At 39.6% G+C, this 26,041-nt stretch overlaps 1 protein-coding gene across 1 annotated transcript in view; it reads left to right on the top strand.

Moving 5' to 3' along the window:
* ZSWIM5 (zinc finger SWIM-type containing 5) overlaps positions 1 to 26,041 on the top strand; it is a 204,213-nt gene that overhangs the window by 150,001 nt on the left and 28,171 nt on the right. Inside the window, exons 5-11 of the mRNA XM_025991961.2 lie at positions 10,561 to 10,740; positions 17,647 to 17,823; positions 21,135 to 21,281; positions 21,795 to 21,932; positions 23,311 to 23,571; positions 23,784 to 23,919; positions 24,936 to 25,093. Coding sequence (XP_025847746.2) covers positions 10,561 to 10,740; positions 17,647 to 17,823; positions 21,135 to 21,281; positions 21,795 to 21,932; positions 23,311 to 23,571; positions 23,784 to 23,919; positions 24,936 to 25,093 — 1,197 coding nt within the window. The remainder of the gene's footprint in view (positions 1 to 10,560; positions 10,741 to 17,646; positions 17,824 to 21,134; positions 21,282 to 21,794; positions 21,933 to 23,310; positions 23,572 to 23,783; positions 23,920 to 24,935; positions 25,094 to 26,041) is intronic.

Consider the following 26,041-nt stretch of genomic DNA (forward strand, 5'->3'; position numbering starts at 1 on the left):
ATGAGCACTGGATGATATGCTATATGTTGGCAAATTGAACTCCAATTAAAAAAAAAAAAAAAGGAAACAAATCCAAGTATACCTAGTTAAAGGTCCAGACACTCCCCACTGCAAGCAAGGAGGAACTCTGCAGAGGACTGACTGACCTGCGGGAAAGCGCAAGCAAAAACACAATAGCAGAGTGCACATAGCATACACGAGAAATACTTCGTGAAGTGCCAGGCCCTGGGCAGTGTATAACTCCTTAATACTCTTACTCTTTTTTTTTTTTTTAATTTTTATTTATTTATGATAGTCACAGAGAGAGAGAGAGAGAGAGAGAGGCAGAGGGAGAAGCAGGCTCCATGCACCGGGAGCCCGACGTGGGATTCGATCCCGGGTCTCCAGGATCGCGCCCTGGGCCAAAGGCAGGCGCCAAACCGCTGCGCCACCCAGGGATCCCAATACTCTTACTCTTTTTATATAGTATTTCTCTCAGGAGCAGGAAACATAACAAGCTTTCATAACATGCAAAAGACAGACACCTAGACATAATGACAAGACAGGAATTCTCCCCAAAAGAAAGATCAAGAAATCACAGCCAGAGACTTGCTCAAAACAAATATATGCAGTAAATCTGAAAAAGAACTTAAAACAACAGTCATGAAAACATTGGCTGGGATTGAAAGAAGCATAGAAGACACCAGAGAAACCTTTGCTGCAGAGATAAAAGACTTAAAAACTAGTCAGGCCAAAATAAAAAAATGTTATAATCAAGATGCAAAACCTGGATAAAAGACAAAATTATAGAAAATAATGAAGCTGAAAAGAAGAGGGAAAGAAAACTATTAGATCACAAATATAGACTTAGGGAATTCAGCAGTTCATCAAGCACAAAAACATCCATATCATAGGAATTCCAGAAGATGAAGAACAGGAAAGGGGTCAGAAAGTTTATTTGAACAAATTTAGCTGAGAATTTCCCCAATATGGAAAAGAAACAGGCATTCAAGGCCAAGAGGCACAGAGAACTCCCCTCAAGATCAACAAAATAGGGTAACACCAAGACATATCAGAGTGAAACTTACAAACTATAAAGATAAAGAGAATTCTGAAAGCAGCTAGGGACAAAAGGTCCTTAACCTATAAGGGTAAATGCATAACACTGGCAGCAGACCTCGCCACAGAAATGTGGCAGGTCAGAAGAGAGTGTCATGATATATTCAACATGCTAAATGGGGAAAATATGCAGCCAAAAATACTTTATCCAGCAAGGCTGTCGTTCAGAATAGGAGAGATAAAGAGTTTCCAAGACAAACAAGAACTAAAGGAGTTCATGAACACTAAATCAGCTCTGCAAGAAATATTAAAGGGGATCCTAAAGAGAGACTAAAAGCAAAGACTAAAAAGGGACAACCTACAGGAACAGTGACTTTACAGATAATACAGTGGCATTAAATCATATCTATCAGTAATTACTATGAATGTAAATGGACTAAATGCTTCAATCAATTATGCAGTATCAGAATGGATAAAAAATAAAACACCCATTGATATGGTACTTACAAGAGTCTCATTTCAGACCCAAAGACACCTCTAAATTGAAAGTGAGCTGGTGGAGAACTATCTATCATGCTGTTGGACATCAAAAGAAATCTGGAGTAGCCATCCTTATATCAGACAAATTAGATTTTATTTTTATTAAAAATTAGATTTTAAACCAAAGACTGTAATAAGAGATGGAAAAGGGCACCATATCATAATAAAGGGATCTATACAATAAGAAGACCTAATAATTAAATATTTACACCCCCAAGTTGGGAGCAGATAAATTATACATCAGTTAATAACAAACTTAAAGAAACTCATTGATAATAATATGTAATTATCAATTATGTATTAGTAAGAACTTTCAATTAGTAGGACCTTGATACCCCACTCACAGCAGAATGCACATTCTTTTGAAGTGCACAACAGAACATTCTCCAGAATAGATCACATACTGGGTCACAAGTCAGGCCTCAACTGGTACTAAAAGATTGAGATAATACTATGCATATTTTCAGACCACAATGCTGTGAAACTTGAAATCAACCATAAGAAAAAAATCGGGGGATCCCTGGGTGGCTCAGTGGTTTAGCACCTGCCTTTGGCCCAGGGCGCAATCCTGGAATCCCAGGATCGAGTCCCACATCAGGCTCCCTGCATGGAGCCTGCTTCTCCCTCTGCCTGTGTCTCTGCCTCTGTGTGTGTGTGTGTGTGTGTGTGTGTGTGTGTGTGTCATGAATAAATAAATGAAATCTTAAAAAAGAAAAAAGAAAAAAATCGGAAAGACCACAAAATATGTGGAGGCTAAAAAACATCCTACTTAGGAATGAATGGGTTAACCAGGAAATTGAAGAAGACATAAAAAAAAAATACATGAAAACAATTGAAAATGAAAACACAACAGTCCAAAACCTTTGGGATGAAGCAAAGGCTATCCTGGGGGGGGGGGGGTGTATATAGCAGTACAAATCTTCCTCAAGAAGCAAGAAAAGTCTCAAATATACAACCTAATCTTACACCTAAAGGAGCTGGAAAAAGAAAACCAAATAAAGCCCAAAACCAGAAGAAGGGAAATAATTAAGATTAGAGCAGAATTCAGGGAGCCTGGGTGGTTCAGTCGGTTAAGCATCTGTCTTCAGCTGAGGTCATGATCCCAGGGTCCTGGGATAGACCCCCGCATCAGGCTCCCTACCAGACAGGGAGCCTATACTTCCCCTGCTTGTGCACACTCTCTCTCCCTCTCTCTCTCTCTCAAATACATAAAATCTTTTTTAAAAGATTAGAGCATAATTAAATGATACAGAATATTTTTAAAAACAGAACAGATCAACAAAACTAGGAGCTAGTTCTTTGAAAGAATTAACAAGATTGATAAACCTCTAGCCAGACTTTTCAAAAAGAAAAAGCACCCAAATAAAATCATGAATGAAAGAGCAGAGATCACAACCAACACTGCAGAAATACAAACAATTTATAGAATATTATGAACAATTGTATGCCAACAAATTAGGCAATCTGGAAGAAATGGACAAATTCCTAGAAACGTATAAACTACCAAAACTGAAACAGGAAGAAATAGAAAATCTGAACAGACTCATAAGCAGCAAAGAAATTGAATCAGTAATCAAAAATCTCCCAACAAAGGATCCAAGGCTGAATGGCTTCCCAGAGGAATTCTACCAAACATTTAAAGAATACCTATTCTTCTGAAACTGTTCCCAAAAATAGAAATCAAAGGGGGGCACCTGGGTGGGTCAGTGGTTGAGTGTCTGCCTTTGGTTCAGGTTGTAATCAAGTCCTGGGATCAAGTACTGAATCAGACTCCCCACAGGGAGCCTGCTTCTCCCTTTGCCTATGTCCCTTCCTGTCTGTGTCTCTCATGAATAAATAAATAAAAATCTTAAAAAGAAAAAAGAAATGGGAGGAAAACTTCCAAACTCATTCTATGAGGCCAGCATTACCTTGATTCCAAAAGCAGACAAAGACCCCACTAAAAGGGAGAATTACAGACCAATATCCTTGATGAACATGGATGCAAAAATTATCAAGATACTAGCTAATCAAATCCAACAGTACATTAAAAGGATTATTCACCATGATCAACTGGGATTTATTCCTGGGCTGTGGGTGGCTCAACAAACACACACATCAATCAATGTGATCACCACATTAATAAAAGAAAGGGTAAGAACCATATGGTCCTCTTAATGCAGAAAAAGCATTTGACAAAATTCAGCATCTTTTTTTTTATTTTATTTATTTGTGAGAGACACAGAGAGAGAGAGAGAGGCACAGGCACAGGCACAGGTAGAGGGAGAAGCAGGCTCCGTTTAGGAAGCCTGGGTCTCCAGGATCACACCACGCCGCAGGCTGAAGGTGGCGCTAAACCGCTGAGACCCGGACTGCCCAGCATCTTTCTTGATGCAAACCCTCAAGAAACTAGGGATAGAGGAAACATACCCTCAACACCATAAAGGCTATATACAAAAGACCCACAGCTAATATCCTCAATGGGGAAAAACTGAGAGCTTTTCCTTTAAGATCGGGAACAAGATAAGGATGTTCACTTTCACCACTGTTGTTCAACATAGTACTGAAAATCCTAGCCTCAGCAGTCAGACAACAACAGGAAATAAAGGCGCCCAAATCAGCAAGGATGAAGTTAAACTTTCACTATTTGCAAATGACATGATACTCCATGTAGGAAACCTGAAAGACTCCACAAAAAAATTGCTAGAAATAATACATGAATTCAGCAAAGTCGCAGGATATAAAAATCAACATACAGAAATCTGTTGCATTCCTGTATACACATAACAAAGCAGCAGCAGGAGAAATCAAGGAATCAATCCCATTTACAATTGCATGAAAACCCATAAGATACCTAGGAATAAACCTAACCAAAGAGTTGTAAAAGATCTGTATTTTGAAAAATATGGAACACTTAGGAAGGCAGTTGAAGAAGACACAAAGAAATGGAAAAACATTCTGTGCTCATGGTTTGAAAGAACAAATATTGTTAAAATGTCTATACTACCCAAAACAATCTACACATTCAGTGCAATCCCTATAAAAAAAAAAAATACTGCCAGCATTTTTCATAGAGCTAGAACAAACAATCCTAAAATTTTTATGGAACCACAAAACATCCTAAATAACCAAACTAGGGTTGAAAAAGCCAAAGCTGGAGGCATCACAATTCGACTTCAAGCTGTATTACAAAGCTGTAATCATTAAGACAGTATGGTACTGGCACAAAAACAGACACATGGATCAGTAGAACAGAACCCAGAAATGGGCCCTCAATTCTATAGTCAACTAATCTTTGACAAAGCAGGAAAGAATATCCAATGGAAAAAAGACGGTCTCTTCAACAAATGGTTTTGGGAACACTGGACAGCTACATGTAGAAGAATGAAACTGGACTGTTTCCTCACACCATACAGAAAAATAGTCTCAAAATGGTTGAAAGACCTAAACGTGAGACAGGAATCCATCAAAATCTAGAGGAGAACACAGGCAGCAGCCTCTTTGATCCTGGCCACAGCAACTTCTTACTAGACATGTCTCCAGAGGCAAAGGGAAACAAAAGCAAAAATGAATAATGGGACTTCATCAAGATAAAAAACTTTTGCAAAGGAAACAATCAGCATAACTAAAAGGCAACAACTGACAGAATGGGAGAAGATAATTGCAAATGACATATCAGATAAAGGGCTAGTATCCAAAATCTATAAAGAACTTATTTTTTAAAAATTATCAAACTCAACATCCAAAGAACAAATAATCCGGGACACCTGGGTGGCTCAGTGGTTGAGTATCTGCCTTTGGCTTGGGATCGTGATCCCGGGGTCTGGGGATCAAGTCCCACATCAGGCTTCCTGTGAGGAGCCTGCTTTTTCCTCTGCCTGTGTCTCTCATGAATAAATAAATAAAATCTTTTAAAAACAAAACAAAACAAAAAACAAATAATCCAGTTAAGAAATGGGCAGAAGACATGAACAGAGATTTCTCCAAAGAAGACATACATTTGGCCACATGAAGAAATGCTCAACATCACTCATCATGGAAATATAAATCAAAAGCACAATGAGATACCACCTCACAGCAGTCAGAATGGCTAAAATTAACACAGGAAACAACAGGTGTTGGGGAGGATGCAGAGAAAGGGGAACCTTTTTACACTGTTGGTGGGAATGCAAACTGGTGCAGCCACTCTGGAAAACAGTATGGAGGTTCCTCCAAAAGTTAAAAATAGTACCCTACGACCTAGCAATTGGCACTACTAAGTATTTATCCAAAGAATACAAAAATAGTTATTTGAAGGGGCACATGCACTCCAGTACTTATAGCAGCACTGTCAGCAATAGCCAAATTATGGAAAAAACTCAGATATCCATCCGCTGATAAATAGATCAAGAAGATGTGGTATATACATATATGATGGAATATTACTCAGCTAATCTGCTTAAGCACCTGGCTGGCTCAGTCAGTAGAGCATGTGACTCTTGGTCCCAGGATTGTGTGTTTGAACTTCACATTAGGTATATAGATAACTAAAAATAAATAAATAAACAAGCTTTAAAAAACCTAATTTGCTTAATACTCAGTAGGTCTTCTCAAATGGGAAGCTTATATCTTTTAATTTGAAATGTTTTCTTGAAAAGTTTTTTCATTTCCTCACCCTTATTTTCTCTCTTTGTCTGGAACTATATCTGTTATTTGAATATTAGCTTTAGGTTACTATGCAACAGGCTTAGAGTACAAACAGTCTAGATCAAGAATAAGAAAATAGAGGGTTCCACCTCTTACACTGTTGGTGGGAATGTGAACTGGTGCAGCCACTCTGGAAAACTGTGTGGAGGTTCCTCAAAGAGTTAAAAATAGACCTGCCCTACGACCCAGCAATTGCACTGTTGGGGATTTACCCCAAAGATTCAGATGCAATGAAACGTCGGGACACCTGCACCCCGATGTTTCTATCAGCAATGGCCACAATAGCCAAACTGTGGAAGGAACCTCGGTGTCCATCGAAAGATGAATGGATAAAGAAGATGTGGTTTATGTATACAATGGAATATTACTCAGCAATTAGAAACGACAAATACCCACCATTTGCTTCAACGTGGATGGAACTGGAGGGTATTATGCTGAGTGAAATAAGTCAATCGGAGAAGGACAAACAGTGTATGTTCTCATTCATTTGGGGAATATGAATAATAGTGAAAGGGAATATAAAGGAAGGGAAAAGAAATGTTGGGAAATATCAGGAAGGGAGACAGAACATAAAGACTCCTAACTCGGGGAAACAAACTAGGGGTGGTGGAAGGGGAAGAGGGCGGGTGTTGGAGGGGAACGGGTGACGGGCACTGAGGTGGACACTTGACGGGATGAGCACTGGGTGTTTTTCTGTATGTTGGTAAATTGAACACCAATAAAAATTAATTAAAAAAAAATAGAGGGTTCCAGAGGGATTTTTCTAATGAAGGTAGTGAAATTGCTAGATTATTTCATGTGACTGAACATACTAAATAGAGATTGATTCTCGAATTTTATTTTTTTTTCTTTCATTGTTTTGTTGCATTTTTGTTTTTGTCTTTTATCTTCTGGAAGTGTCCTCAGTTTTATCTTTCAGCCATCTTAAAGACTTTATTTGTTTATTTGAGAGTGTGAGAGGGATAGAGCATGAGTTGTGGGGGGAGGGCAGAGGGAAAAGGAGAAGCAGACTTCCCCCTGAGTAGGAAGCCTGACATGGAGCTAGATCTCAGGACCCCTGGATTACAACTTGAGCGGAAGGCAGATGCTTAACCAACTGAGCCACCCAGCACCCCATCAACCATCTTATTAATTTGTAATCAATTTTTTCCATCATATTTTTAATTTCCAAGAGCCCATTTTTTGTTGTTGCATCCTGTACTTTTTTCATAGATGTGGTATCTTCTCACTTTGAGGATCTCTTACAAAGGTTTTTTTCTTTAAGTTTTCTCTCCTCTCTGTCTTTTTTGTATTTCCTCTAAGTTTTCCTTCTTTCTGTTTGCTTTGTTTTCTGTCCTTTATGTAAGATGCTTTCCTCAGATATCTAAAGTTTCTTAGATGTCCATTCCTATTAAAGAGTAACACTTAAGAGCTAAAAGGAAGCTCAGGGCGGGTGAGGTGGTCTCTTAATTAGTTTAATCAAGGATGATCCGGCAAGGCTTTTTCAGTGGAGAGCCCCAACTACAGTATCTGCCATGTTTTTCCCCCTTGGGTTTATTTGTTTCAAGATGAATCCTGTAGTCTCTTGTCTCTGAGTTATAAACCTGTCACAGTCTTCTTAGAACCAAGTAGGGAGAAGAGGGTTGGGTCGGGTGGGGGGTTGGGGGAGTATCCATTTGTTCAATATGTATATCTTCCCTGATCCCTCAGTTTGTAGTATGGACACCTCACTCATGGCTGTACATAATATTTCCAATCCAGAGCCTCTCTGAGTCAACCTTCCCAGGGAGTAGAGCTCTGGTCTTCTTCCAGGAGAGGGAAGGAGCAGGCACTCACCTACCCTGAATAGAGGAAGAACTCGGAGAGCCTGAGATCTTTGACAAACTTCTAACCAATTTTACGAATTTCAGCCTCACTTTCAGCAGGGTTCTGCAGCATGAATCAGTTCTGCTTCTGGGGTTTCCTAACTGTTGATGGAAGTTTCAACTTTGTTCTGCTGTTAGCTATTTCTCATCCACACGCTATCCAGATTCTAAAATTTTGTGGCTGTTCTCTTTATTTCTCCCATTCTCTGTATCTATGTGAGTTTATGCCTGTTTTTATCTGTTTATTTTCATTTTAGTGAGGTTTAAGAAGGAAATAGTGGTTAGCTAGCTATCCTTAACAAGAATTAATTCATGTTTATTCTTCAACTGAAATGTCATTTCCTTTCTATAACTTCTCTTGAGTCCACATGCAGAATTCATTGCTCCATCATGTATATTCTCATGGGATTTTATGTATGTCTATGATACGTATGTCTTTGCCATACTTCATTTTCTTATTTGAGTGAATCCTAACTGTAATTCTCTTTAGAGTTATCATAGTATAATAATATTTTATTACATAGTATGGTTTATTTTTTTAATATTTTATTTATTCATGAGAGACTAGAGAAAGGCAGAGACATAGGCAGAGGGAGAGGCAGGCTCCCCACAGGGAGCCTGATGTGGTGCTCGATCCCAGGTCCCTGAGATCATGACCTGATCCAAAGGCAGATGCTCAACCACTGAGGCACCCAGGTGCCCTTATTACATAGTATAGTTTATATTTCATGTTAAATTTTAATTTGTTAGATACTTATTTAAAAAGATTTATTAATTTGACAGCACAAGCAAAGAGGACTAGCAAGCAGAGGGAGAGGAAGAAGCAGACTCCTCATTAAGCAGGGAGCACAACGTGGAGCTTGATCCCAGGACCCTGGGATCATGACCTGAGCTGAAGGCAGACATTTAACCAACTGAGCCACCCAGGCACCCCTCCTGGTAGATTTTTTAAAACTGAGTCAATAGGGATCCCTGGGTGGCGCAGCGGTTTGGCACCTGCCTTTGGCCCAGGGCGCGATCCTGGAGACCCGAGATCGAATTCCACGTTGGGCTCCTGGTGCATGGAGCCTGCTTCTCCCTCTGCCTATGTCTCTGCCTCTCTCTCTCTCTGTCTGTGACTATCATAAATAAAGAATAAAAAAATTTTAAAAAACTGAGTCAATAGAAATGAATTTTCACCATCTTCAGGTAGTATCTGAAATTGAAGCTAAAAATCCCCTTTAAAACATTCCTATTTGAGCTTAAGGAGCCTTGAAATAGTATTTCAAAGTACCTCTGTCCAAAGATGTAGCTTTATCTCAAAGGATTTTTTATTTGAAATACTCTACAGCCAGGTTTATTGCTGATTTGAGATTGAGCCTACATCTGGCTCAGCCACATAGCCAACCCTGAAAAGAAGAAGCAGGTTTGCTTGAAAAAAGGGTGATGTGGTAAGAGAAACAGTAGTCATTGGTTATATGGAATATGTAATATTCTGCTACAGTGACAGAGAAGATCCAAGAATGTAATAGTTTTAAGGCATCATAGTTATCAACAGTATCAAAACCCAAGCTGAAATAAACCATTTTTCTTGGAAAAATGGAAATACTAAAATTCTATTTGCCAAGTAATATGCTAGGCCTTTTACAAATGTTATTTCATTTAATTCTTATAATATCCCTACAAAGTAGTTGCTTTTATGCTATCAGTTTTACAGTTGAGGGATTTGAGGTTCAAAAAAATCTAAGGTAAACTAATCAAAAATTGATATCTTTCCTGAGCACCTCCCTCTGACCTCTGTCCCGTTAAGTGCTCTTCCTGTATGCTGCTGTTGCACCCTGAACATATATTTATCTTAACACTCATCTTATTCAAATGTCATGTTTATGTATCTCTCCCATTAGACAGTTCCTCAAGGGTTGGAACAATGTCTTATTCTCCAGTAGGAGAATAGGCCTTAAATGTAGAAAGCTCTCAATAAATAATATGTTAGACTATAAATCTGAGCTCAGAATTCAAGCCCAAATCTATTATAGGCACACATCCAGATATCCAGATTACCGATACTTTAAGGAAGCTTTGGGGAGGAAAAATAAGCCATTTCTGAAAACTTTAGCAGATTTAAGTTTTGTTTTCTTCTGTTTTTTAAAGATTATTTATTTATTTATTTATTTATTTATTTATTTATTTATTTGAGAGAGAGCACAAGTGTGGGGGGGTGACAGGCAGAAGGAGAGGAACAAGTAGAGTCCCTTCAGAGCAGGGATCCTGATGCGGGGCTGGATCCCAAGACCCATGACCTGAGCTGAAGGCAGATGTTAAACCGACTGAGCCACTCAGGCACCGTAGATTTGATTTTCTATATTAAGAAAAGCTGATGTTTTGGGGAACTTTTCCTGCCAACTAAAAATGGAAGGAAAGAGTAGCCTGAAAAATTAAAACTTACACATACATCCAAGGAAAGATATCAGAATGTTGGTTCCTTTATTTCCAGGGGCCTTATGGGTGTGCATCATTTTAAATCCACATTGCAAACTGGAAGAGAAGTCCTGTTGGCTACAGCAGCTGCAGAAGTGGAGTGACCTGGATGTCTGTCCCCTGGAGGATGGGAACTATGGGCATGAGCTACCCAACATCACCAATGCGCTTCCCCAAAATGCCAGTCACAGCCCAGGTGAGCTATATATCCTTCTAGGTTCTTTGTGCCTGGAACACCAAAAGTAGGAGGGTAAAACTCTAGAACAAAGGTGGCCAGACACTTGGCTATCAGTACTGTCGTCCTAAATAAGAAAAGCCTGTCCTTTTGTTTTTCTTGAAATTCCACGCTTTAAATAAGGGTAAGCTTTTTACCTTTGACATTTGGGGATGCTGTGTTTTTTCCCATATCTAGAGTGTCCTTTCAGTGCCCACAATAAATTCCTGCATTAATCCTCTTTACCTTTCAGTTCCTCATGACCAATGGGACTCAGTTGGGGTTGGTTTTAGCTTAGAAGGCCTACCTCAAGGGAAGGATGGAAGGCCTGCGAAAAACAGCATGCATGAGTGCATTCATTCATTCATTCATTCATTTTTTTAAATGCCCTGACAATTGCTTTTCTTACTTTCTCTATTTTCCTCAAATTTTTATTTTTTTGAATTTTTAAAATTTTTTAAAAAGATTTTTATTTATTTATTCATGAGAGACACAGAGAGAGAGAGGCAGAGACATGGGCAGAGGGAGAAGCAGGCTCCATGCAGGGAGCCCGATGTAGGACTTGATCCCAGGACTCCAGGATCACACCCTGGGCCAAAGGCAAGCACTAAACCGCTGAGCCACCCAGGGATCCCCTCACATTTTTAATAAAGCAAATAGCTAGGATGGACTAACCTCCCAAATTACTGCTAATACTCTTGTCCCATTTTAAGATAAATCCAGTACAGTGATACTGTACCCTCTGCCTTTTGAGCCCCTGGCCTACAGATATCTCTGAGCATCAGCATGCTGTCTGCTATTGGCAACTAATTGCTCCTTAGCCCATTGGGAAACTTTATTGGTAGGAGATTTTTTTTCAGACACTGATTTCACATGTCCCTTCTATTTTAAGAGATAAATCTAGTATTTTTAATCTCAAGGAGAAAGTAATTTAAATTATTGTTCTGGCCAGGACTGCATCTACTGTACCATAACTGATTGTCAGTATATTTAAGGCAACTAAGGTAAACAAGTTTGAAAAGGCTACAGTTTTGCCACTTCTTTATGCTGCGTTTTACTGGCACTCATGTAACCTCCACAACACACCATCCCTTTAGTATTGGTTTTGGATTGGCATAGAGTCAAATGCATATAGAGATATGCCTCCAGTCTGGCAATTTCTTCCTGATCATACTGGTTGCTTACTGTTACTGGTTCTCATTTGAGGATGTTGCTTCTTCTGCAGTCTTCTCAAATTGTGGCTGATTTAGCTCTCGAGTCTCTATACCTAATGGAGCAATAGGTATCTCACTTATTCTTCATTGCCATTCTCATATCATTGTCCTTATCTCCTTCTTAAAATACCCACCACCCCCCCAGCTTTAAAGTTTATGCTGTCAAAATGTAGTGTCTGCTACCCTTCTGGTTTTGGTCATTTGTAGACCTGGGTCAGTCCCCCTCATTTCTTTATTTTTTTTTTAAGATTTTATTCATTTATTCATGAAAAATACAGAGAGAGAGAGGGAGAGGCAGAGAGAGACACAGGCAGAAGGCAGGCTCCATGCAAGGAGCCTGACATGGGACTTGATCCTGGGACTCTAGGATCACACCCTGGGCCAAAGGCAGGAGCCAAACCACTGAGCCACCCAGGGATCGCAGTCCCCTTCATTTCTTGAAGATTTTTGGCTATTGGCTCAGTAACACTGCTGTCACTACTTCTATTATAATTGTTGGCAATTTCAATAGCCACACAGATGATCCTTCCAATATTCTAGCCTCAGTTCTTTGACCTCCTCTCTTTTAATATGTCTTACCTTCCACCATAATTGAGCCACATAATCCCAAGATCACACCCTAAACCTTGTCATTGCCAATAACTGCCTTCTTCATAATCTCAATTTCAGGCAGCTCTAAATACCATCATCAGTTTTGCTAGCTTATTTTCTTTAATATCCCAATTCCAATAATTCTTTGACCCATTGAGACTTTTGATCCTACCACTTTTTCATTCTCCTGGTAGCCTCATTTTCTTCCTTATCTTGGTTAGATTCCTTGGTGAATAATTATAATCATTCCCTCACATACACACTCAACCTCCTCTTTCCCTTCATTTCATGCAGATAGTAACCTTAGGGGATGCCTGGGTGGCTCATCGGTTGAGCATCTGCCTTCAGCTCACGGGGTGATCCCAGGGTCTCAGGATCGAGTCCCACATCGGGCTCCTAGCCTGGAGACTGCTTCTCCCTGTGTCCCTGCCTGTGTCTCTGCCTCTCTCTCTCTCTCTGCCTCTCATGAATAAATAAATAAAATCTTAAAAAACAAAAAACAAAAACCACTAACCTTAGTAGCTCAGTCTCACTAACTCCTCAGTACTCACACCCACACAGCTGAACATAGTGAAGAGAAACAAAACCATGTGGTAACTAGTCTTACTTCAAGTTTATGACCACTGATTTCAAATGGGTCCATAGTATTATCCATACATCCACCCCATTTCCCTAATCTATGCCTCCTTTTACTCTTTTAAATTACTGTTTCATACGTCTTTCCTTGAAAACTTTATTTCTTCTCCTTCCTCACTTTCCGCTGATGGCCTTGCTTTCTGTTGACTGAGATATAGAAGCAATCACAAGAGAATTTCCATGACTCTCTCAATATATCTGCCTCTGTCTGTGCCTCTTCCTTTTCCCCAGTTTTTATTTGTGCTTCTAAGCCCTAGCCCTCTACCTATTCTCAAGATCCTAGTCCTTCTCTTTTATCCAGGATTCTATCTCTTTTATCACTCCAGAAATTATCTTCCCCCTCTCCTGCTTCACAGATTTTTGTGGAGTATTCCTGTGAGTATACAAGTACATTGCTTTCTCTCTCATCACAAAACAAAACACACTCATGTTGTTCCCATATGCCTGTTTAGCTACCACCCTGTTTCTCTAAGGTAGTAGAAATAAGTGGTAGAATTAAGAAAAGTAATTTAAAAAATAGTATATATTTATTATCTCTGCTTCTGCTCGTATTCTCCCTTAAACTCACTCTAGTCAGCTTTCATCTTCCACTACTGAAACTGCTCTTGTATGGGTTACTCATGCTAAACATGGCCAAATCTGGTGGCTAATTCTCAATAATAATCTTACCTAACCTACTAGCAATATTTGTTACAATTGTTTACTTTCTCCTTGAAACCTTTTTTAATCTTATTTCCAAGACACTACTCTCTTAGTTCTGCTCTTCATTGGTTCCTCCTTCTCAGCCTCCTTTACTGTCTCCTCCCCACTTCCTAATCTAAAATGTTAGAGTGCCTAAGGCTCCATCATCAAACCACTTCCCTCTATATATACACTACTTTGGTGATTGCATTGTTTTGATAATCATCTGTATACTAACTACTCCCTAATTTATATCACCTTGACCTTTTCCTCCCAACTCCAGACTTGTATGCTCAACTACCTTTTCAGTATCTCCACTTAGATATTAATAGGCACTTCAGTAGGATATCTTACCTGCCAAGCCCTACCCAAACCTGCTCCTCCTATAGCCTTCCCTATCTCCATGTATGACAGTTTTGCCTTAAAAACCATGGAGTAGTCATTCTTGATTCTGTTTTCTCTCACTCGAGATCTAATCCGTAAGTAAATCCTATTGGCTTTACCTTCAGAATATGGCCAGAATCCATCGTATTTTTTCCTAATTTTTATTTAAATTCTGTTTAGTTAATATTCAGTGCAGTATCTGGTTTCAGGAGTAGAAATCAGTGATTTATCACTTACATACAGCACCCAGTGCTCATCTCAACAAAAGCCTTCCTTAATACTCATCACCCTTCTAGCCCATCTCCCACCCACCCCCCTCAATTACTCCTCGGTTTGTTCTCTGTCTTTAAGTCTTCATGGTTTGTTTCCCTCTCTCTTTTTACTTTTTTCCCCCTCCCATATGTTCATGTTTTGTTTCTTAAATTACACATATGAATGAAATTTATCTTTCTCTGACTTTTTTCACTTAGTATAATACACTGTAGCTCCATCTACATCATTGCAAATGGTAAGGTCTCATTCTTTTTGATGGCTGAGTAATATTCCATTACACACACACACACACACACACACCACATCTTTATTTGTTCAACAGTTAATGGACATTTGGGCTCTCTCCATAGTTTGGCTATTGTTGATAGTACTGCTGTATATAAACATCAGGCAGGGTGCATGTACCCCTTCCTATCTGTATTTTTATATCCTTTGGGTAAATATCTAGTAGTATAGTTGCTGTATCTCTATTTTTAACTTTTGGAGGAACCTCCAAACTGTTCTACAGAGTGGCTGCACCAGTTTATATTCCCACCAACAGCACAAGAGGGTTCCCCTTTCTCTGCATCCTCACCAACACCTATTATTTCTTGTGTTATTACTTTTAGCCATTCACAAGTACGAGATGGTATCTCACTGTGGTCTTGGTTTGTATTTCCCTGATGATGAGATACATTTTTTTCATGTATCTATTAGCCATCTGGATGTCTTCTTTGGAAAGGCATCTATTCGTGTCTTCTGTCCATCAGAATCCATATATTCTTTAAAAAAAAAGATTTTATTTATTTATTCATAGGAAACACAGAGAGAGAGAGGCAGAGACACAGGCAGAGGGAGAAGCAGGTTCCATGCAGGGACCCCAAGGCGGGACTCAATCCCGGGACTCCAGGATCACACCCTGGGCTGAAGGCAGGCACTAAACTACTAAGCCACCCAGGGATCCCCTGGAATCCATATATTCTTATTACCTCTGCTGTTTATTAACTAGCCAAGTTGCCATCATCTTTCATAAATTATTGCAGTGACCTAATTGCTCTTCCTGCTTCTGCCTTTCCACCTCATGGTCTTTTCTCAGTACTGTTGCCAGTTATCCTCTTAAGAAGCAGGTCACATCATACACCTTCAAAAGCTCAGTGGCTTCTTATCTTTCACTCATGGCCTGGAAGGCCCTCGATGATCTAGCTTCCTAGTATCCCTCTGACCTCATCTCCTATGATTTTCCTGCTTGCTCATTCCATTCTAAGCACACTGGCCTCCTCACTACCCTCAAACACTCCAAAGATGTACCCACGTCAGGATTTTAGCATTTGCTGTTCCTTTTGCCTGGAATGCTCTTCCCTTAACATCTCTAAGACTTTAATTCTGTTCAAATGTTGCCTTATTAGAGACCATCTGAATAAGACAATAACCCCAACCCAAAACCAGCCCGCCTTTATTTCTTCCTAATTCTGCGTTAGTCTTTTCTGTAGAACTCATGATCATCTAATATATCTGTTACACTGTATACTTATTCAGCCATCTCTGCCCATTTAAATCTAAAGTTCCAAGAAGGCAGAGACTTTATATATCCTCAGCATCTATACAAGTACCTGCCATGTAGTAGGCTCTCATTATTTGCAGACTAGATGAATATTGGGAGCCTAGGGGCACCTGGGTGGCTTAGCGGTTGAGTCTTTGCCTTTGGCTCAGGTCATGATTCTGGGGTCTTGGGATTGTGTCCCACATCGGGCTCCCAGTGGGAAGCCTGCTTCTCCCTCTGCCTATGTCTTTGCCTCTCTCTATTCACGAATAGGTGAATGAAATTTTTAATACACACACACACACACACACACACACACACACGTACATACAGAGAGAGAGAGAGAGAGACAGAGAGAGGAAGAGAGAGCACCTAATCCCCACTGTGGGCTGAGCAGACCCAAGGTAGAGTCTCAGTTCAGCAAAAGAGGGGTTTAGACTGCAGCCAGTAGAAGGCGCATTGTGCTACTGAGAGACAGTATGAAGGAGAATAGCATGACAGTATCTACTGAAATAACAATATTATTTCAAGCTATTTCAGTAGGCCTTGTCATGCTATTCTAATTTAATCATCTAAACCCATACTTTATGGAATGTATCACATTCTGAAGAGATGACCATATTCTAAGGACTTTTGCTTAATGAATGAATATGTTCATTTCTTTCATCTTCATTCTGAATCCTCTAGCTTTCCCTCCCAGTTTTTTTGCATAGGCTCAGTGGATGTACACCTCATTTGGGCATCTCTGAAAACATCTGATAAGGTATCAAGGGTACTTTATCCCTTGATCCCAAAATAGTTCCAGTTGCCCTTAATCTGGCAGAGAGTCAGTTAAATAATCCTTTATGGGTTTTTAAATTTTTCCTTAAATGTAATTTCTATGAGTCCTTCTATCTCCACAGTTTATGATAAGGTATCTTTCATTTGGTCTTTCTGCATTCCACCCTTAAGAATTGAGCATTCTTTCTCTAAACTGTTTTGGTTTCCTTGCAGCCCTTTTCCTGAAGAGAAATGACATGGTAAGAGTCCATGTTAATTAGTCTTTTGTCAGCATCAATTTTGCATATTAGAGAACAGGACTGTAAGCTATAGCTATCAGCGTAATAAAGGGACCAGAATACACAGGGCTTCTGCTTTTTTTCAGCTTTTAATATCAATTACATGGAAGTCCTTAGTCTGATAAGGGTCATGCTGTAAATGAGACAGGTTATGGATTGGCCGGAGAAATTACCTAGCTGCTTCTCTCTTTCTCTGACTTCTGTAGAAGCAGTTTGTATCCTCATAATTGAGGAGCTGAGCACCACTGTCATTCTTCTCTTTTATGTGGCTCTCAGCCCTAGGAGAAATTGGTCTCCTGTAGAAGTAGAAAGGCAGCCATAGGTCTCTGTAGAAAGGTTCTTCTCACAGATGGCACAGACACATTAAGGGCTATCCAATAAAGAGGTAGCACAACAAACACCCAGACAGATGACAGAGTGTCTGCTCTCACTGACCACATACTATCCTTCCCATCCTCCTACTCTGAAGAAGACGTAAGAGTTAGTTTCAAATTACCTGTCATTGAACTGCTGCATTTCTTTCTTTTCCCAGACTCCTTATCCCGACCAAGACGAACAGTGTTCACTAGAGCCATCGAGGGCCGTGAATTACATTGGCAGGACAGCCACTTACAGCGAATAATAAGCAGTGATATATATACAGCTCCTGCCTGTCAGCAGGAAAGCGAGAGACTACTGTTTAATTCCCAAGGCCAGCCGCTGTGGCTTGGTAAGTGTACCTCTCCTCTACTCTAAGAATTTCAGAGCCCAGTCTTACCTCATGCCAGGCCAGAACTGCATAGATGCTGGCAACACAACTACAATTTGGACAGATCTTTTAGGACCTTAACTAGGGACTCAGAGTACTTATGTGAGGCCTCAGCCATTTGCATGTGTACTTAGCTGAGGTATAATGGCCTCAAACAGAGAAATTTGTATTCTGTTTCCTGAGTTTTAGGAGGGGTAAGGAGTTAGTAATCTCAAAGAGTACTAATAAAACCATTAAACATCAGTTCATAGTCCCTTAGTCAGCAGTTGCTGAGCAACAGTATAATCTACTCTGAAATTAATATATTTTGCTTAAAAAGCACTAGTTTTGAAACTTAAATTACTCTGTGCTAGTAGCTTAGGGCATTAATGCATTTGTCAGCAAGCTGTCATCTTTTCTTCCCTTCCACCTTTCCTTCCTTCCTTCATCATAAAGGAACAGAGCTGTACCATTGTAGGTTTAAACCTTCCCCTGGCTGGCTATTAGTCTCTTCTTGACTTTATCACAGGATTCCCATTCCAAAACAGACACTTTTAAAAAATACTCATTTTCTGAGTCTTACAACAGCGACATATACATTTTTATATCTTCTCCCAATTCCCTACCTCCATCCTTCACCCCATTTGTCTGTCTTTCTCAAGATCTTGCTGAATATGCATATGCCCTATCTCTCTCTTGATAGCCTTGGCCCCACTCACTGTGAGCCACTACCTGAAGTCTCCTTTGGTCACCTTTTTTCTTCTCTGATATAACACATCTAAAACATAAATCTAACAAGCGTATGAAAATATACATCTCATCAGTAAACAAAACTGAAAATCAAAACAACACTGAATTATGATTTTTTTGATTGTCAGATGGTCAGAGATTTTTAAAGTAAAAATAATTAGTTCATGGTGTGGGAAAGGTTACATGGAGATACTTACCCTCATTTACTACTGGTAGAAATGTAAATGCCTATCTGAAGGATATTTCAATAATACTTATCAAAAGCTATTAAAATATATTCATACCCTTTGATCCAGGAATTCTACATCTAGGAATTTATCCTGAGCTATAGTTAAGAATATATGTAAAGCTAGGGGGTTTATTAGAGCATGGATGTAAATAATGTACAGATGAGAAAAATTAGACATAATCTAAATGTCTAACAATAGAGGATTAATTGAGTCAATGGATAATATACATATATTCAGAGGAATGATATATCGTCATTTTTAATGTTATAGAGGTATATTTAATGATACAGAAAAATTTTACAATATGTTACTCAATGGAAAAATCCAGTTATAAAACAATAATTATAATATCATCCCATGGGGGCTCCTGGGTGGGTCAGTTGGTTAAGTTGGACTCTTGATTTTTTGGCTCAGGTCATGATCTCAGGGTGGTGAGATCAAGCCTCAAGTTGGGCTTCATGCCCAGAGGGGTGTCTATTTCTCTCCCTCTCTCTCTGTCTCTCTCCCTCTCCTTCTGCCTACCCCTACCCTTGTTCATGTTTTCTCTCTCTCTCTCAAATAAATAAATCTTTAAAAAATAATCATACCATCCCATGTGTATACATATATATATAACATATATATATACACACACACACATATTATACATATATGTATATACACACATACATATGCATACATATACACAAAACTGGAAATAATGGTTACCTCTGATTTTTATTTTATATTTTACTTATCTGTATTTTCAAATTTTCTGCAATTATTTCTATGATGATTAATGTTATCTTTAAAATAAATCACACAATGGGGGCACCTACGTGGCTCAGTCAGTTAAGCATTCAACTCTTGATCTCAGTTCAGTTCTTGATCGCAGGGTCACAAGTTTGAGCCCTGCACTGGGCTCTGTGCTAGGCATGGAGCCTATTTAAATTTAAAATAAAAAAAAATCACAAAATGAACCAATAATCTCATTATAATCACTTGCCCATTTATAAGCCTTTGATGCTCCTCCATTATCCTTTTTTTTAAGATTTTTTTTTTATTTATTCATTCATGAGAGACAGAGGGAGGCAGAGACATAGAAAGAGGGAGAAGCAGGCTCCCCACAAGGAGCCCAACACGGGACTCGATCCCGGACCACAGGATCACGCCCTGAGCTGAAGGCAGACACTCAACTGCTGAGCCACCCAGGCATCCAGGTCCTCCATTATCCTAAGTTAAATCCAATCTCCTTATAATGGCATCCCAGACTCTACATTTCCAGGTTGTCTCTAGTCACATAACCTAACTCTGCACAGAACTATTTGCCATACCCAGAAGATGCTGTATAGAATATTTTTTATATTTTTATTTATATGCCTTTATTTATATGTTATCTTTGCTTATGTTCTTTTTTCTAGGAATGCCTTTCCCTGTTTGTCCACCTATTTAAAATCTTGCTAGGGCAAATTGAACACCAATAAAAATAAATTTGTTATTAAAAAAATAAAAATTAAAAAAAAATAAAATAAATAAAATAAAATCTTGCTAGTTCTACAAAGTGTAGCTCAAATATTATTTTCTCTCTGTATATATTACTGTCATGTCATTCATTTTTAACTGTTTTATAATAATCTGTTTATATATCATTTTTGAGGTCTTTGAGGGAAGTAACCATCTTATTCACCTTTGTACTTCCTTTGCCTGGCAAACTAGCTGGCATATAATAGGTTCTCAGGAAATATAGGATTAATAAATGAATGAGGCCTTTCTCTTTAGGTAGTTAGTTGCTACCTCTACTGGGTTCCCATAGTACAAGTTCACAAAGAGGTACTACATTTTATTTTATTTTATTTTATTTTATTTTATTTTATTTTATTTTATTTTATTTTTTTAAGAGGTACTACATTTTATTGTCATAGTTGTGTCTTCCTTTCTATATCATACCATTCTATGAAGGCTACATGGTAGCTCTTTGAAGGTAGTGCCTGTGACTTATTCAACTCTATATTCTTTTTTTTTTTAAGATTTTATTTATTTATTTGTGAGAGACACAAAGAGAGAGGCAGAAGGATAAGCAGGTTCCCTGCAATGAACCTGATGCAGGACTTGATCCCAGGACCCCAGGATCACAACCTGAGCCAAAGGCAGATGCTCAACCACCAAGGCGTCCTTCAACTCTATATTCTTTAAAGATAAAATATAGGTCTTGGTTCACAGTAGATGTCAGTTGAATTTTAGGAACTGAGCCAAACACAAACTCCCTTTGTCAAGCATGAATTTTCCTGATTGGAAAATCCAACCCAACCAAAATATTTTCTCCTCATCTGCTAGAACACGTGCCTACAGCCTGTGCACGGGTTGATGCCCTGCGTTCCCATGGTTATCCAAAAGAGGCCCTCAGACTCACAGTGGCCATTATCAATACTCTGAGGTTGCAGCAGCAACGACAGCTGGAAATCTACAAGCATCAGAAGAAAGGTTAGTGATAAGGAGCCATCTTAACTCTTTAGACTGGGGCTGATGAGAATCTGATGGGAATCTTTAGGGGCTATATGGCATACTATTTAATTTTCATTAAGTTTCATGGAGTGGCAGGGGCTAGGGAATTTCAGGCTTTTCTACCTGCTGAGTGATAGAAAAGTGAGCCTAAGGGTTTTTTTTAATCTGCAAAATGGGAATAATAATGCTGGTCTGCCTCCCTCACAGGCAGCTGGAAGGCCCACTAAGTTCTTACATAAGAAAACTCTCTTTAAACTGTAAAACTATATTTACATATATGTGTTGCCAGCAAGAAGCCTAAATGCAGACCTCAAGACCTTATAGCTGGCTAATAAGCTTGTGACCAGTCCTATGAATCCAAGGCAAGACAATCCGGGAAGATTTTTAAGTTGCAAGGCCAATGCCTAAAAGAGACTAGTGAGGAGACCCAGGCAGGGACAGAGAGAAATGTGACTTTATCATTTTCTAAAATCTGGATCCGTTTATTTCCAGAACTGTTACAGAGAGGAACCACAACCATCACAAACCTGGAAGGCTGGGTGGGCCACCCCCTGGATCCCATTGGCTGCCTGTTTCTCACTTTGACTGAGGCCTGCCGTCTAAATGATGATGGCTATCTGGAAGTGTCAGGTACAGGGGTCAGCCTGAGGAGAACTAGAACTGGCCTTGGCCTAGTCTGGCCTCCCTTCCCTGCCAGACTCTGTTCTACATTTACTGAAGCCTTTTTCCTCTTATCCAACTTCACCTTAGAGGTTTCCTTAGGCTTCATCTCTTTGCCACCTTGTGAACTGGCCCTGTCCTGTTCTCCCATTTTACCTTGCCAGCCTTCCTTTGCTCCTCTTACTTCCATACTATGAATGCCTGAAGAGTATGATCCAAAGGGAATAAGAGGAGCAACAGGGATTTCAGGAGGCAGAGGCCAAGTATCAGAGCAGTCTTGAAGTGGAAAAGAACTTCCAACAAGAAGAATGTGTGTAACCCTTGCAATTGTGTAAGACTCTCATGTGTCCTTTGAACTTTCTTCCTCATGATGGTTATATTCTAATTTTACCAATGAGAACTAGAAGGGAAGAGACTTAGTAGTCTCAATGTAGCAAGGACTAAAGACAGAATTGGCTCTTCTCTCCTTTTGCTATCACTATATTATATAACTACATCTATTAGAGTATTTAACCCACTGCATTACAATTTATTTATAAGTAATTATCTTACTAGACTTCAGCTCCTTGAAAGTAGAAATTATTACTTATTTTATGATCCCAGCACTTAAGTGCAATACCTTTCCTTTAATAGTCTTCCATAAATAATTACCAGATGAGTGGAGGGGAAAGAAAAGAAACCAAGACTTTAAACTCCTGTAATACTTAAAACCTGTGCTCTTTTTCTGAAACTCTGAGCCCAGAGGTGGAACGTATAAAGTAATAATAACATAGAAGTTGCAAATGTTACAGAAGTAATAGCTTAACTGGATGGATTTGGATTTCTCTGGGTAGAGATACAAGGGGTGGCCCCAGTCTAAGCTAGAGCTGCCCTTATTGTCCCTCTAATCCCCTGAAAGGAAGTCATCACCTTTGGTCTGTTTCATCTGCACAATGACACTTACATCTTGAAAACCTGAGATTGCACTTGGAATTTATTCACCAATGACGTACACTTAGCTTCTTTCATATACCAGGCCCTGGAGATGCATACGGCAAGGTGCTCATACTTTAGGGAAGCAGACATAAAACCAGATAAGTATGGTATTAGATAATGTGTTAGCAAAAGATTAATATAAGATCTACTTCTTCCGTAACTGGTCTAGCCAGTTTACATATTGGGAAAGAATTAGAAATCTTTGTGGCTCTGTATAATCCTTTTTCAGGATATTTTCCTTATTGCTCTGAGGTTCTGACTCAGCTTCCCTGTGATATCTGCTGACCTAACTGTATTTCCAAAGTGGGAGGGAGAGAGGAGTACAAGAATCCACAGAGCTGACCTAAAGAATCTTGTCCCCTGTTGCCCTCAGATATGAATGAAAGCAGACCCCCTGTGTACCAGCATGTACCTGTGGCTACAGGCTGCCCAAACAGCCATGAGTCCTTCCTGTCATTGGCCCTGGAAGTTGCTCTGATGGGGATGGGTCAACAGAGGGTGATGCCTGAAGGCCTCTACGCACAGGACAAGGTGTGCCGTAATGAGGAGCAGCTCCTGAGTCGACTTCAGGAGCTGCAGCTGGATGATGAGCTAGTACAAACACTGCAGAAACAGTGCATCTTACTACTGGAAGGTAAGTAGAGAAGGGCTTTTGTCACAGTACCTTAGGCCTGTAACTCTGGGTTCCCGTCTCTAACAGAGCACTGTACAGAATTGTTTTTTACATTAAAGTGTAGTTCAAGTTCCCCTGGCTAGCAAACATGTGCAGGATTCTACAGTTTAAGTCCAGCTTGACAAATAGAAGCATGTAGATAAATAACTGGCTGTCCTGTGTTCTTCCTGCAGGAGGCCCCTTCAGTGGTCTAGGAGAAGTCATTCACCGAGAGAGTGTTCCCATGCATACCTTTGCCAAGTATTTGTTCTCAGCTCTGCTGCCTCATGATCCAGACCTGTCCTATAAGCTAGCCTTACGTGCCATGAGGTAGGTAGCCCTTTCCCAGGCCAGTTGCCTCCATCAAAGAAAGTCTCCCTTGCTCTTTTTCTTTATCTCACTTTCTTCTCTTTCTGTCTTTGTCTGTTCTATTAGACCTGACAATATTGGATCAAGCCTACCCTAATATGCTCAGGCATATTCATATTGATCGAGGATTCCTATCTGGAATACCTTGCTGGTAACTCACTTGGCTCCCTGGTTGTACTCTTGGTGGGTCATCTGAGGAAGCCCCTGAGTTTTTAATAGATATGGAGCACCCAAGACCTGAGTATCTTTGTTCTGGGGCCCAATAGGCAGCTTGAGAATAGGTTTGAGCCCTTCTGTAGCTCAAATGAGTCATGGTTCCCAGGCATAGGTCACCAGATGCATCTGGAGGAAATAAAAATAATTATTTCTATACCAGGACTTGAGAACAATGAGCTATAGGCATCCAGTTTCCAAAAAACTAGAATGGGGTCTTTGGATCAGGCAGGTAGACCTCTAGGATGCAGCAGACTATACAGAAGAATTTTAGTTAGATCAGAAGGCTAAGAGAGTTCTTCACTTCAAACGGAAGGGGATTGCTGAGGCTTCCTTGGCATATATTTCTTATACTTTAAAAAGTAATCATAGGGCTTTTGAATGCCTTTCAAATCTATTTGCAGTAAGGAGTATTCAGCTTGAGTTCTGCAAGTGCCAAGGCACTCACCTTACATACAATATAGTACTCTAGGTTTTAAAACCCTTAAAGCTCAGAGTGCCTGGGTGGCTTAGTCAGTTAGGTGTCCAACTCTTGATCTCAGCTCAGATCTTGATCTCAGGGTCATCAATTCAAGCCCTGTGTTGGGCTCCATCCTGAGTATGGAGCCTACATTAAAACAAACAAACAAATAAAAAAACAGCCTTTAAAGTTCTTAGTTAATCCTTTCCTGCCCAGTTCCTCCCCAGCAAAGAACAAACTTCTCTAAGGTGGCTCAATGTCAGGAGTCTGGATGGTGGCTGATGACTCTCCCTGGGTCTTCTAGGTTACCTGTTCTAGAAAACTCAACTTCTACAGGCGACACTTCTCACCCTCACCATATGGTGTCTGTGGTGCCCAGCCGTTACCCTCGCTGGTTCACGCTTGGACACTTGGAATCACAGCAATGTGAACTGGCCTCCACCATGCTGACTGCTGCCAAAGGTGAGCATAGATAGACCTTAGGCTCCAGTACCCCCACTATGCTGGCCCAGTCATGGCCTGCTAGGGGCTTGGTCTGCAGTCTCCTGAAAAAGAAAAGCTATTCTTGACTACTTAGAGTGATAGCGATCCTCACTTTGCTCTCATTAAAATGAGCACCCAGGCCCAAGGCAGAATTTTGCTTTTGTCACTAATGTGGGATGCTTAGTACATAAAATGAAATCATCTTTAAGGTAATTTCTAAATCTAACCTTCCATATGAAACAGTCACTTCATCTTTGCAAGCCTCAGGTTTAAAATCTATAAAATGGGATTCATTGTCAGTGATCCTATCAGCCTCTCCAGGGCCACTGGAAGTCCAGTGAAGTCATGACTTAGAGCTGTAAATCTCTTTACAGATATGAAAGTTTGTGATATTTCCAGAAGAGGCAACCCAGAGTGACTCTCAGGTTTTCAAACTCACATACTTCCCTATTAGCTATATAGCTTTCACCACAAAAAGAATGAAAATAAGCCCCTAAGAAGCTATAATGAAATACTAGCTAGCATGGGTTATGAGCATTTTTCTGATACCAGAAAACTAGATATTTTAAGGTATTTTTTATTAAAATTAATTTTATGTTATATCTTATTGCCCCAAAAATATATGCTCTTTATGGAAAAGGTAAAAGATACAGATAAATCAATGTGAAAATGATGAATACACCAACACAAAAATTGAACAACGAATATGATCAGTTCACAGAAAAGTAATTTTTGAACAATTAAATATCTGAACTCCCTTGAAAAATACAAATTAAAATTACCCTGAGATAACATTTTTCACCAATCTTATAGGCAAAAATCAATAAATTTGACAATAGGCATCACATGTAGGGGCTTGGGGAGAGGGTGTCAGTGGCATGGCATGGAGTATCAGATTCCCAGCAGTATAGGATGACTACACATCCA

The sequence above is a fragment of the Vulpes vulpes genome, chromosome 10, assembly GCF_048418805.1.
Source record: "Vulpes vulpes isolate BD-2025 chromosome 10, VulVul3, whole genome shotgun sequence".
Taxonomy (NCBI): Eukaryota; Metazoa; Chordata; class Mammalia; order Carnivora; family Canidae; genus Vulpes; species Vulpes vulpes.